At 42.7% G+C, this 12,500-nt stretch overlaps 2 protein-coding genes across 3 annotated transcripts in view; one reads left to right on the forward strand and one right to left on the reverse strand.

The window, feature by feature from the left end:
* The window catches only part of LOC143286159 (uncharacterized), a 55,370-nt gene that overhangs the window by 24,248 nt on the left and 18,622 nt on the right, over nt 1-12,500 (reverse strand). The gene's annotated exons all lie outside the window — the stretch shown is intronic.
* LOC143287222 (uncharacterized) lies at nt 1,553-1,952 on the forward strand. The gene is made up of 2 exons (XM_076595204.1): nt 1,553-1,721; nt 1,774-1,952. The coding sequence occupies exons 1-2, from the start codon at nt 1,553-1,555 to the stop codon at nt 1,950-1,952; spliced, it is 348 nt and encodes a 115-aa protein (XP_076451319.1).

A 12,500-nucleotide genomic window follows, 5' to 3' on the forward strand; every position in this document is an offset into this window, starting at 1 on the left:
CACAAACAACTGAAAAACAGCGGTTACTGTTGATTCCCATATACATTATGTATGCTACGGCGGCAACATTTCGAAAGGACCGATGTTTTGCTGTTGTGTGTGTGTGTGTGTGTGTGTGTGTGTGTGCGTGGTTGTGTGTGTGTCAAGTCAAGTAAAAAAATTTTTATTTCAAGATGGTAATTGAATAAGCAACGACTGCTTTTTTTTACATGAAGCCATCAGAAAAAAAAAAGTGGTGAGATACATAAAAAAAACCCACACAAAAGTACTGGAAATATAACTACATTGATACACACACACACACACACACACACACACACACACACACACACAGCCGAGACCCGAAAGCGTGACAGTTAATGTAAATGTATGCAGGGTGATAAGAGAAGAGTGTGCTGGTTTCGTTTGTTTTCATGTGGCTTTGTGTTGTTTGCTGACGAGCATTTAGATTGTTTTAATTGCTTCAGGCAGACAATAAAATCTTTTGAATTACGGAATTGAGAGGATAGGGTTATGTACCTTCTGATCTACCCTACACTACTGCATTTCAGTTCAGTATATATGTATTTTTTTAGCAGACAATAAAGTCTTTTTTTTTTAATATCCCGTGTTTTTTCTCTCTTTTTTTTTTCTTTCAGATGTTTCATTTAAACGTAGTCCGAACATTAACATAATTATACAAAATACACAAAATGATGATTACACAGTAACAGGAGTACAAAACCAAAAAAAATGCCAGCTGGCTCCTCACACACACCCTAAGTGCAAAACATGATGCAACATTATTGATATTATGCCCAATTATCAAATTCAGAAAAAAACGAAAGAAGGCTTTCTAGAAAAGAAGAAAAAAAAAAGAAGGTGAAAGGTAAATGGACCTGCAACAGAAAAAAGTCACCAGACAGAAAGGAAGACTAGGACAGAACAGAGGAAATATTTCCAGCACATCATTTACAGACGGTGGGAGGGTATCGTTCTAACTGCGGGAAAAAATTCAGCAGGGGATACAAAACTGATCCAGATTTTTGTTTTATGTGTACCTACGTCTTTGCAAGACAACACAATAATGTCTACAAAGTAGTTTTATTATCCGTGATCTACCAGCATCAACTACGATCATGCAAAATATCAAACACACGTAAATGGACTAAGGCACGACTTCTATTTCGCTTTTGCGGCGACTCCATGGGAGGGTACCGCGGTGGACATCAGTGCACTAACTGGGAGTTAGGGGTTTGAGGAGCGAAGAGGGTGTGTGTGTGTGGGGGGGGGGGGGGGGGGGGGGGGGGGGGGGGGGGGGGGGGTCGGGGGGGGCGGGAGGGGGGGTAGGAAGGGAGAGAATTCGGGTGCATCTGGGGGAGGGCACGGGTGGACACTGCACTAACTGGGATTAGGGGGTTGAGGAGTGAAAGGGGTGGGGGTAGAAATGGAGAGAATTCGGGTGCATCTAGGCATCTGATTAATTCATGGCCAACAGCTCACAGATGCCTTCCAGGTACAGACCGAAGTGAGACACTGATGCATGCTGTCACCTGTACTGTTTGTGCTTGCCATGGACTGGGTGATGAGGAGGACCACAGACCAGAGGCAGAACGGCATCCAGTGGACACTTTGGAAACAGCTGGAGGACCTGGACTTTGCTGACGACCTGGCTCTTCTCTCTCACAGCCAACAGCAGATGCAGAAGAAGACCAAACATCCTTGCGGAATACTCAGCATGCGTCGGACTGAATTTACACAGAGGAAAGGGCAAAGTTGTGAAGGCAAACACAGTCGGCACCGCCCCCATCACCCTGGACGGTGAAGCACTGGAGGATGTGGAGAGCTTCCCCTACCTCGGCAGCATTGTCAACAAGCAGGGTGGTACAGATGCTGATGTCAAAGTGAGGATCGGCAAGGCAAGAGCAGCTTTCCGGCAGCTGAAAAACATGGAGATCCACCAACAAAACTGACCATCATCACCAAGATCAGGATCTTTAACACCGCCGTGAAACCAGTTCTACTGTATGGGGCTGAGACCTGGAGAACCACCGCCACAACCATGAAGAAAATCCAGACATTCATCAACACGTGTCTGAGAACAATACTACAGATCCTCAGGCCAAACACCATCAGTTACCAAGACATGTGGCAGCGAACCAACCAACAGCCCGTGGAAAAAGACATCCTCCAAAGACGCTGGAGGTGGATTGACCACACCCTCAGAAAACCTGCATCCAGCATCACACGTCAAGCCCTCACCTGGAACCCTCAGGGGAAAAGAAAAAAGGGGCCGTCCAAAGAACAGCTGGCGCCGAGATCTGGAGGCAGACATCAGGAGGATGGGCCATACCTGGGGACAGCTGGAGTGACTGGCCCAGGACCGGGGGGCCTGGAGAGTTCCGTACCGCACAGTGCATTTTATCCAAAACAAATACAGGGACCAAAAGAAAGAAAGAAAGAAGCACGACAGTGACGAGACGCACAGACAGAGACCTGAAAAAGATGGAGAGAGGGGAACACAACTGTTCAATACATTTCCTAACAACAGCGATAACAACATCATAAAGAAAATAATGATAATAACAATAACAACAACAATAATGATAACAAGAAGAAGGAGAAGAACAAATACATAAATAGATAAACAAACAAATAAATAAGTAAATACAAACAAATGAATGAATGAATAAATAAATCAATGGATGAATAAATAAATGAATAAACAAAATAAGTAAACACGCAGCGATAAAAAAAAAAAATCACGCTGACACATGCACACGTAATTGTCATGTGGGATAAAAAAAGAAAAAAGAAAAAAAAGGAAGAAAAAAGAAAACAGAAAAAGAAAATGGACAGTGTGGAGACGACCTTGCATAGATAAGATATGAGCCACATCCTGTCTGACAACTTTTCTGCTGTGGCTGACATGAATCACCACCGACCCGCCCTGTCAGCCTGCCTCGCCTGCCGCCTCTCACCACCAACACGTCCAGACTGGTGATGTCAAACAAAGCGATAGTTGTCTTATGTTGGGTGCGTGGGAAGGGTGTGTGTGTGTGTGTGTGTGTGTGTGTGTGCGTGTGTGTGTGCGCGCGCGCGTGTGTGGCTGTGTCTGTGTGGGTGGGTATAAATGGCCGTATGGGCTATGATGATGATGATGACGATGATGGTGACGTGGAGCAGAAAGACGACAACGATGGCTACGACAATCGCGATAACGACAACGACAACAATGATGATATCGGCAAAGGTGATGACGATGATGGTTATGTCCACCCGTCGACATCTTCATCATCATCATCGTCATCATCATCATCATCATCATGATCATTCTGGCGTTTGTATGGATATTTATCTCTCGACTCGTCGTCGTTGTGGTCATCATCATCATCATCATCATCATCACCGCCACCACTACAACCACAATCATCTTTGATAAATGCGTCAGTGTGTGATGATTGTTTTGGCTTGTATCTCTTGGATCATCGTATTCAGTCGTCAGCAATGTCATCATCATCACCAACGCCACTACCACTGCCATCATCTTTGATAGGCGTGTCACTATTGACGCTTGTTTGGGGTGTGTATCCTTTTGGGTTGCTCTCACTGTCATCGTTGTCATCATCACACTAAAATGCGCGTTTGTGTTGGTGCTTGTCTACCGTATGTAATGGACACACACACACACACACACACACACACACACACACACACACACACACACACACACATACACACACCTTCCCCCCCCCCCACAAATCCCCCCCCCCCCCACACACACACGCACTCAAACACACACACATTACTGGGTGGTGGTTTACAACCATGATGTCATACAGACAGCCCCACGCCGGTGCTTTCAATTCACTATGGTAAACCCGGACCGCTGACTTTTTGTCATACAAATCACATCGGCGATGAGTCATGACGCAGGAGCTCTGCCGACCACGAATGTCAACTTCGGAATGGACAGGAAAGGAAAGGAGGAGGAGGAGGAGGAGGGGACAGGTTAGGGCATAAGGTGTGTGTGTGTGTGTGTGTGTGTGTGTGTGTGTGTGTGTGTGTGTGTGTGTGTCTGTGTCTGTGTCTGTGTCTGTGTGTCTGTGTTCAAAGGCGTCAACAAAAAGTCTATATAAGGACTGGGATTTTCTACTACACCCCCTCCACCCCCCCCCCCCCCTTCGGTCTACTATATCTTGAGTGGTGGTCAGGGTGCTAGTCTTTCAGTTAAGGTGATGAACCGAGGTCCAGTGCGCAGCCAGCGTGCACTTCAGTGGCGCACTTCAAAGAACCCACGGCAACAACAAGAAAAAGCTTATACCTGGCAACATTCTTTTGTTAAAAAAAAACAACAACCAAAAAAAACCCCACCAAACAAACAAACCAAACAAACAACGTCAACCCACTTTAATAGTGAGACAAATACACTCGAACACAATAAAAGAGAGAAAAAAAAGGGGGGGCGGGGGTGGGGGAGGGAGGAGGAGGGGGACTGGGAGGGGGCGTGGGGGGTGGTGGGGAGAGGGTGGCGCTGCACTGTGGCGACACGCGCTGTCCCGGGGAGAGCAGGCCCGAATTTCACACACAGAGAAATCTGTTGTGACAAAAACCAAAAAAAACCAAAAAACAAACAAACAACAACAACAACAACAAAATCATTGCAACATATCAATACACGACACGACACGATAGGACACGACACGACACGACACGACACGACACACGCCACGCCACGATACGATGCGACACGACTCGATACAATACGACACGATGCGATGCGACACGACATGATACGATACAATACAATACAATACAATACAATACGCGAGCAACATCGCAGATGGCCTCAACCTTCAGGAGCAGTATGGGGCCATCCATAGTAAGAAAATGAAGTATCAACAGCCCCATTTATACAACAGGAACTGGTAGTGGTGGGGTTAACTGAACGCTGAGGTGGGTGTGGCCGTGAAGGAGAGATGTTAGATGAGCTGCGTGGACGTTGGGGGAAGAGTAATGCCACTGACACGACATGGACAAAGGGGCAGCAACAACAACAACAACAACAACAGCAAACAAAAGCAAATATTTTTGAGGATTCTAGGGAGGAGAGGGGATGCCTTACTTCTCAGACTGTGGTCCACTGTCCACCAAGCTACCACGGGTTTATCGGTGAAAGAAATCGCTTAGCTCTTGCTGGTACACGTCTAACAGCATCAGTATCAGTATCAGTATCAGTAGCTCAAGGAGGCGTCACTGCGTTCGGACAAATCCATATACGCTACACCACATCTGCCAAGCAGATGCCTGACCAGCAGCGTAACCCAACGCGCTTAGTCAGGCCTTGAGAAAAAAATAATAATAAAAAAATAAAGAAAGAAATTTGAAAATAGAAATAAATGAAAAAAACAACAACACACACACAAATAAGCAAAAAAGTTTAAAAAATAAAATAAAATAAAATAAAATAAAGTACGTCTAAGCTATTACTGTGTAAGTTTCTTGAAAGAGTCAGTGGAGCAGAACGAGAATGATAATGTTGGTGTTCTGCACGGCTGGTGAAGCATACGAAGTCAATACTCGTCTGGCACAGCTTTCACACGGACGCACACACATACACATGCGTATGCACGCACAGAGAGAGAGAGAGAGAGAGAGAGAGAGGGGGGGGAGGGGATACACAAATACGTAGAGAGAGAGAGAGGGATATACACATACGCACGCATGCACACACCACGTACATACACACACGCGAGCACGCGATCGTGCGAACACAACACACACACACACACACACACACACACACACACACACACACACACACTCACCACAGAGTAAAATTAAAGCGTGCACTTATAACGACGTTGCAGCATGGAAGGTATTAAACGGTAAAAACAAAACAAAACAAAAACAAAAAAAACATTCTACTTAAATTTCATCCTACGTCGTTGAATGCTTAAATTTTTTTTTTTTTTTAATCATTTACAAGACGCCAAACAATGTTTGAATTATTGATATAATCCCCGCTGAATCTCATCTCATTTACTAGGCCAAAACAAAGCCTCAGACCATTGACGGTAAAAAAAAAACTTGCTGGACTTTATCAAACCAGTTATAGAACACCCCTACTCGAAGCTTTATTAAAAGTAACATTCTCACATGCTAGTGTACATAATCTGCTTGCGGAGAGCTGGATAAGCTTTGACCGGCACTTGACACAGTTCACAAAAACTTGAAATATTATGGAAGACACTTGCCAGAGTCACCGTTGTCCAGCATGTCTGACATGTTGTGACTGATGTGTGTGTTTTTCCACCGGTTCAGCTCCAGCGACACCCTGGTGTGTGTGTGTGTGTGTGTGTGTGTGTGTGTGTGTGTGTGTGTGTGTGTGTGTGTGTGTGTGTGTGTGTGTGTAAATCAGAACAATAGTGGTGAAAATAATGAAACTCCAACAAAACAGAAAACAAATTAGAGGATTCAAATAAACTACCTTTCGACTGTCCTTGGAGAGAGAGAGAGAGGGGGGGGGGGGCAGACAGATAGACAGAGACAGACAGAGATACAGAGACATAGAGAGACAGACAGACAGAGAGAGAGAACGAAAGACAGACAGACAGACGGACAGACAGACAAACGGAGGAAGAGACAGAAAGGCAGATCCAATATCTTGAAACAAACATGTTCACCTCACGGCAGCTTGTCAAGTGCAGAATTCAACAGAAATCTTCACGGTGAACAAAACACGTCCGGACTGTCATGTAAAGTGTACCAGTCGTGAAGAATTGAAGATACACACACAAAGAGACGAAGAGAGAGACAGAGACAGACAGAAACAGACAGAGGGAGAGAGAGAGAGAGGAGAGAGAGAGAGAGAGAGCTTGTTTATGCTTGTATTATAGCGCTATATAAAAATAAGATATTGTTATTATTATTATTATTAGAGAGAGACAGACAGACAGACAGAAACAGGGAGAAGGAGTGACACAGAGACAGAGAGATACAGACAGAGAGATAGAAAGACAGAGAGATACAGACAGAGAGATTGAGAGACAGACAGACGGAGAAAGACATAGATACAGAGACAGAGAGATAGAGAGACAGACAGACAGACAGATATATATAGAGAGACAGAGAGACAGACAGACAGACAAACATAGAGAGATAGAGAGACAGACAGACGAAGAAAGACAGAGTCACAGAGATAGAGAGATACAGACAGAGAGATAGGGAGACAGACAGACAGACAGACAGATATAGAGAGACAGACAGACAGACAAACATAGAGAGATAGAGAGACAGACAGACGAATAAAGACAGAGACACAGAGATAGATACAGACAGAGAGATAGGGAGACAGACAGATATAGAGAGACAGAGAGACAGACAGACAGACAAACATAGAGATAGAGAGACAGACAGACGAATAAAGACAGAGACAGAGAGATAGATATGGTGGAGGAGACAGAGGGGAGGGGTGGTGGGGAAAGAAAGTTTGGAATAAAAAAAAAAAAATAATAAAGAGCGTATTTTCCCAAGAGAACGCGAAAGACAAGACAGAGAGTGAGAGAGAGAGAGAGAGAGAGGGGGAGGGGGGGGAGACAGACAGACAGACAGACAGACGAAGAAAGACAGAGACACAGAGATAGATATAGTGGAGGAGACAGACGGGAAACAGGGGGGAGGGGGGGGGAGGGGGGAAAGAAAACTAGGAATAAAAAAAAAGAGCGTATTTTCCCAAGAGATCGAGAGAGAGAGAGAGAGAGAGAGATCGAGAGAGAGAGAGAGAGAGAGAGAGAGAGAGGGAGGGAAGGAGACTGGTTTGTACGGTCTTGCAAACACCTGACAGCAGTATTCAACACAATAGACGTCATGTGTGTCGTTTCCAGTGAAAGAGACGTGGGAAATAGATATAAAGAAACAACCTTAAAAAAAAAAAAAAAAAAAAAAAAGCAACCTCGGGGTGAACGCCTTGTGGAATGTATGCCAACCACAAAATGGCGAACGCTTGACAGCGAACTGAGACAATTGTCTCCCTGTCTCTCGGTCTCGGTCTCTTGTCTGTCTGTCTGTCTGTCTGTCACTGTCTCTCTCTCCTGTTCTCCCTTTTTTCCTCTTCTTTAGCATCATAACCATCTTCTATTTATTCTTCTCCTTCTTCCTGCATTCTCTCTCTGTCTCTGCCTCTCTCTCTCTCTTTTTATACATATTACACACACACATATCATATATATATATATATATATATATATGTGTGTGTGTGTGTGTGTGTGTGTGTGTGTGTGTGTGTGTGTGTATTTCTACTCTCTGAGAGACACCATAAAAACAAGAGTGATCAGCAACCGTTGTTAACACCTTCATTAATTCTCAAGAGTGTTTTTTGTTGTTGTTTTTTTGTTATTAAAAAACAAACAAAAACAAATCATGTGGTTACTTCAAATCATATATCCTACCTGTGAATAATTTCATATGATTTGCTTGCAAATATCCAGACACAAAATGGACCATTTTTTTCTTGCAGAAAGGAAGTCCACTTCGCTTCGCCTCAGCTGACCACTACCGGCAACACACACCACCAACATTTGGCAGAGGACATTACAGAAAGGGTCCGGCCGTTACAGTCCTTGTCGGGTGGTCTCTAACAAGGCAGTGTGTGTGTGTGTGTGTGTGTGTGTGTGTGAGAGAGAGTGTGTGTGTGGTGTGTGTGTGGTGTGTGTGGTGTGGTGTTGTGTGTGTGTGTGTGTGTGTGTGTGGTGTGGTGTGTGTGTGTGTGTGTGTGTTTGTGTTGTGTGGTTGGTGGAAGGAATGGGGAGAGAGGTTTAAGGGATGCGTGGATATGTATGTGTGTGCAGTGCGTGTGTGTGTGCAATGTGTGTGTGTGTGTGTGTGTGTGTGTGTGTGTGTGTGTGTGCGTGTGTGTGTGTGTGTTTGTGTGTGTGAGCGGTTGGGGATGGGATGGGAAGAGAAGATCAGGGGATGTGTGTGTGTGTGTGTGTGTGTGTGTGTGTGTGTAACAGGGAGATGGCGTGCGCTCAGTCGTCGCGTGCGTGAAATGATGGCGTGTTGTCCGTCAGCGTTATTAACAAAGTTGGCCGGCAGACCGGTGACAAGACCCATTGTTCTGCTGTCCCTTCACCTCCCTTTACTTCTCTGAAACCACTGCCCCACCCCAGCGCACTCACCCTACCCCCCTCTCTCCCTCCTTCAGTGGGCAAAACAATCCTTCCCCTCCACCCCCCCACACAACAACAATAATACGAGAGGGGGGAGTTTTCAAATAACCCATGCCTACCGACCCTAGTCACATTCATGTTTTCTGTTTTACAGAATTCGATTACATAAATGCCTGTAGATTTGAACATATACCGTGCTAGGGTTGGTTTGTATTTTACAACAGCTTTGGTCAAAACTAGACATTTATCTTTTGTAAACAAGTCAGTCATCTTACAGTTCTTCATAATGTCTTTTCTGGAGTACCCACACAGTATAACTCTTTCTGTTTTTGCTCATTTTCTTATTTCAGAATGCAATATAAGCGAGTATAGCAATCTTTTAAAGAAAAACTTTGCTTCTTCTTGTGGCATGAGCCAGCCAAGAAGTAATGACAGTATGCTTAAATGTTTTACTCTGGTCCACCAGTTGCTGCTGCTTTTGTCTGGTGACATAGAAACCAATCCAGGCCCAAACAATAACACGGACCTCAGTATCATGCATGTAAATACCCGCAGTATGAGAAATAAGATTGATTTATTAGAAGCTGAGTATGGTAACTTTGATATTATCACAGTATCTGAAACATGGCTTTCAGATTTAGACAGCAATAGTTCCGTCCATATTACAAACTTCCATCCACCTGTTAGATGTGACAGAACAAACGATCCACATGGCGGTGTTGCTATTTATGTGAAAAATAATTTATATTGTAAACCTCGCAATGACCTTCATGTAAACGGTTTAGAAGCTGTATGGGTTGAGACAAAATTAGATCAAATAAGTTTATTAATTGGATCTTTTTATCGTCCACCTAACTCCAATGTTAATTACTGGAATTTGATCGAAGAAAGCATACGTAGAGCCAATGACACCACAAACAAATTCTTGATTCTTGGTGATTTTAATACTGATTTCCTAACAATACCATCACCCCACTTAGTAGATATTTTGAATCGCTACCATATTAAGCAGTTAATAAATGAACCAACGAGGATTACCGAAGTAACAAGTTCATGCTTAGATCTTATACTTACTCAAAGCCCCAGTATGATCAAATCAACGGATGTCATGCCTGCTATCTGCAGTGACCATAGTGTACCTTATGTGGTTGTCAAGAATACAGTAGTTAGAGAACAGTCATTTAAAAGAACAATTTTCAATTACAATAAGTTAGATACATATAGATTGTGCAATCTCCTACACCAGGTTAATTGGGATGAAGTGACCAATAATAAAACAATTGACGAAAGTGCGGAAACGTTTTCAAATATTATAATGGATAAAGCAAAGCAATGTATGCCAACGAAGACTATCACTGTACGTCCAAATGATGTCCCTTGGATGACAGATGAAATTAGGCTGCTAATAGAGGAACGTAAAATAATTCATAAATTAGCTAAACAAACTAACAAACCAGAAGACTGGCAACAATTTCGGTGTTTTAGGAACTATGTTACATATAGAGAAAAACAAAGACAGCTTGAGTATATCACCAATTTAGAAAATAAGATAACAACTTCATCCAATTTTGGAACAAAAGAATGGTGGAAACTTGTTAAGTCATTTTTGAGAAAGAAAGGTGTTGGGTCAGATGAAATTCCCCCTATTATATCTAATGGTATTGTCTATTATAAAAACAAAGATAAAGCTGATGTTTTTAACAACTTTTTCATTTCACAATCCACTCTTGAAGACAGCGAAAAAGATTTACCTGATATTCCATTCCTCGACTTAGAACTTACAGACATAGCGCTTACTACTTCTGATGTTGAAGGTGTTATTCTAAATCTAAATAAAAATAAAGCGGTAGGGCCAGATCTTGTACATAACAGATTGTTAATTGCCTCATTGCCAGCCATTCTAGACCCACTAACCAGGATTTTCAACAAAAGCCTTCATGAATCAAAATTTCCTCTGGTATGGAAAACAGCACATGTAAATCCTCTGCATAAAAAAGCTTCGAAGGAACTTTGTAGTAATTACCGTCCAATCTCTTTGCTTAGCTGTGTTGGTAAAGTCCTTGAGAGATGCATCCATAAGCAAGTTTACAAGTTTTTTTCATCAAATCATATTTTATCTCCTTCCCAGTCAGGTTTTATTCCTGGTGATTCGACAGTAAATCAGTTGCTCTGTATTTATAATGACTTATGCTCATCTTTTGATAATGGAGTCACAACCCAGGCTGTGTACTTTGATATATCTAAAGCTTTTGATCGAGTTTGGCATAAGGGACTTCTTCTGAAGTTAAGAGCGAATGGCATACGAGGCAAATTACTTGACTGGTTTTCCGATTACCTCTCTAACCGTATCCAAGCAGTTGTTATAAAGAGTGATAAGTCTGATTACAAAGGAATACCCGCAGGTGTTCCTCAAGGCTCTGTACTTGGTCCACTATTATTCCTTATCTATATCAATGATATTGTATACGACATCCATTCAAACATTAAGCTATTTGCAGATGATACAAGTATGTCCTTAGCACTAAATAACCCAAACATCCGTGCACAAACACTCAATTCTGACTTAGAAAAGATAGATTCTTGGGCTAAGCGATGGAAAGTCAAATTTAATGAGGGGAAAACAGAGTTATTAAATTTTTCTCGAAACACTGACACAATTTTACCTCTTACTTTTGGCATCACACCATTACAAAGTACAGACACACATAAACATCTAGGCGTCATACTCCAAAACAACTGTAAATGGGAGGAACATATTAAAAGTATAATCAATGCTGTAACTATGTTGGTTTCTTGTCTTAAGACGTATAAGTACAAGTTAAATAGGAGAGCATTAGAAATCATGTACAAATCATTCATATTACCACATTTTGACTATGCTGATATTGTTTGGGATAATTGCACAGATGCACAATCAGATTCTCTGGAAAATTTACAGCTTGATGCATTAAGAACCATAACTGGAGCTGTTCGTGGGACAAGCCACCAAAAAATATACCAAGAATCAGGGTTCTGTACACTTAAGGAAAGAAGGAAAAGACACAAACTTGTGCATTATTTCAAGATGGTTAACGGTCTATGCCCTAACTACCTAAATGGTCTTGTTCCTGGTCTTGTTTCAGACAATAACCCTTACCATAGACGCAGGTCATTGGAACGCACCGTACCAAGATTTCACACCGAACTCTATCGGAAATCATTCATACCATCTACTACTTATCTCTGGAATTCTCTACCTGATTATGTTAAAACCAGCAATTCCTTAAGCCAGCTTAAACATTACCTATGTGCTAACGATGCTGTAGTGCCTAGCTATTATTACTATGGTAAACGGAAGGAACAAATCATTCA

The sequence above is a fragment of the Babylonia areolata genome, chromosome 1 (genome assembly GCF_041734735.1).
Source record: "Babylonia areolata isolate BAREFJ2019XMU chromosome 1, ASM4173473v1, whole genome shotgun sequence".
Classification (NCBI taxonomy): Eukaryota; Metazoa; Mollusca; class Gastropoda; order Neogastropoda; family Buccinidae; genus Babylonia; species Babylonia areolata.

Coding starts and splice junctions, on each gene's coding strand:
- LOC143287222 (XM_076595204.1), top strand. CDS start 1,553: ATGGACTGGGTGATGAGGAGGACCACAGACCAGAGGCAGAACGGCATC. Junction 1,722..1,773: donor TTGCGGAATACTCAGCATGC/GTCGGACTGAAT, acceptor AGGCAAACACAG/TCGGCACCGCCCCCATCACC.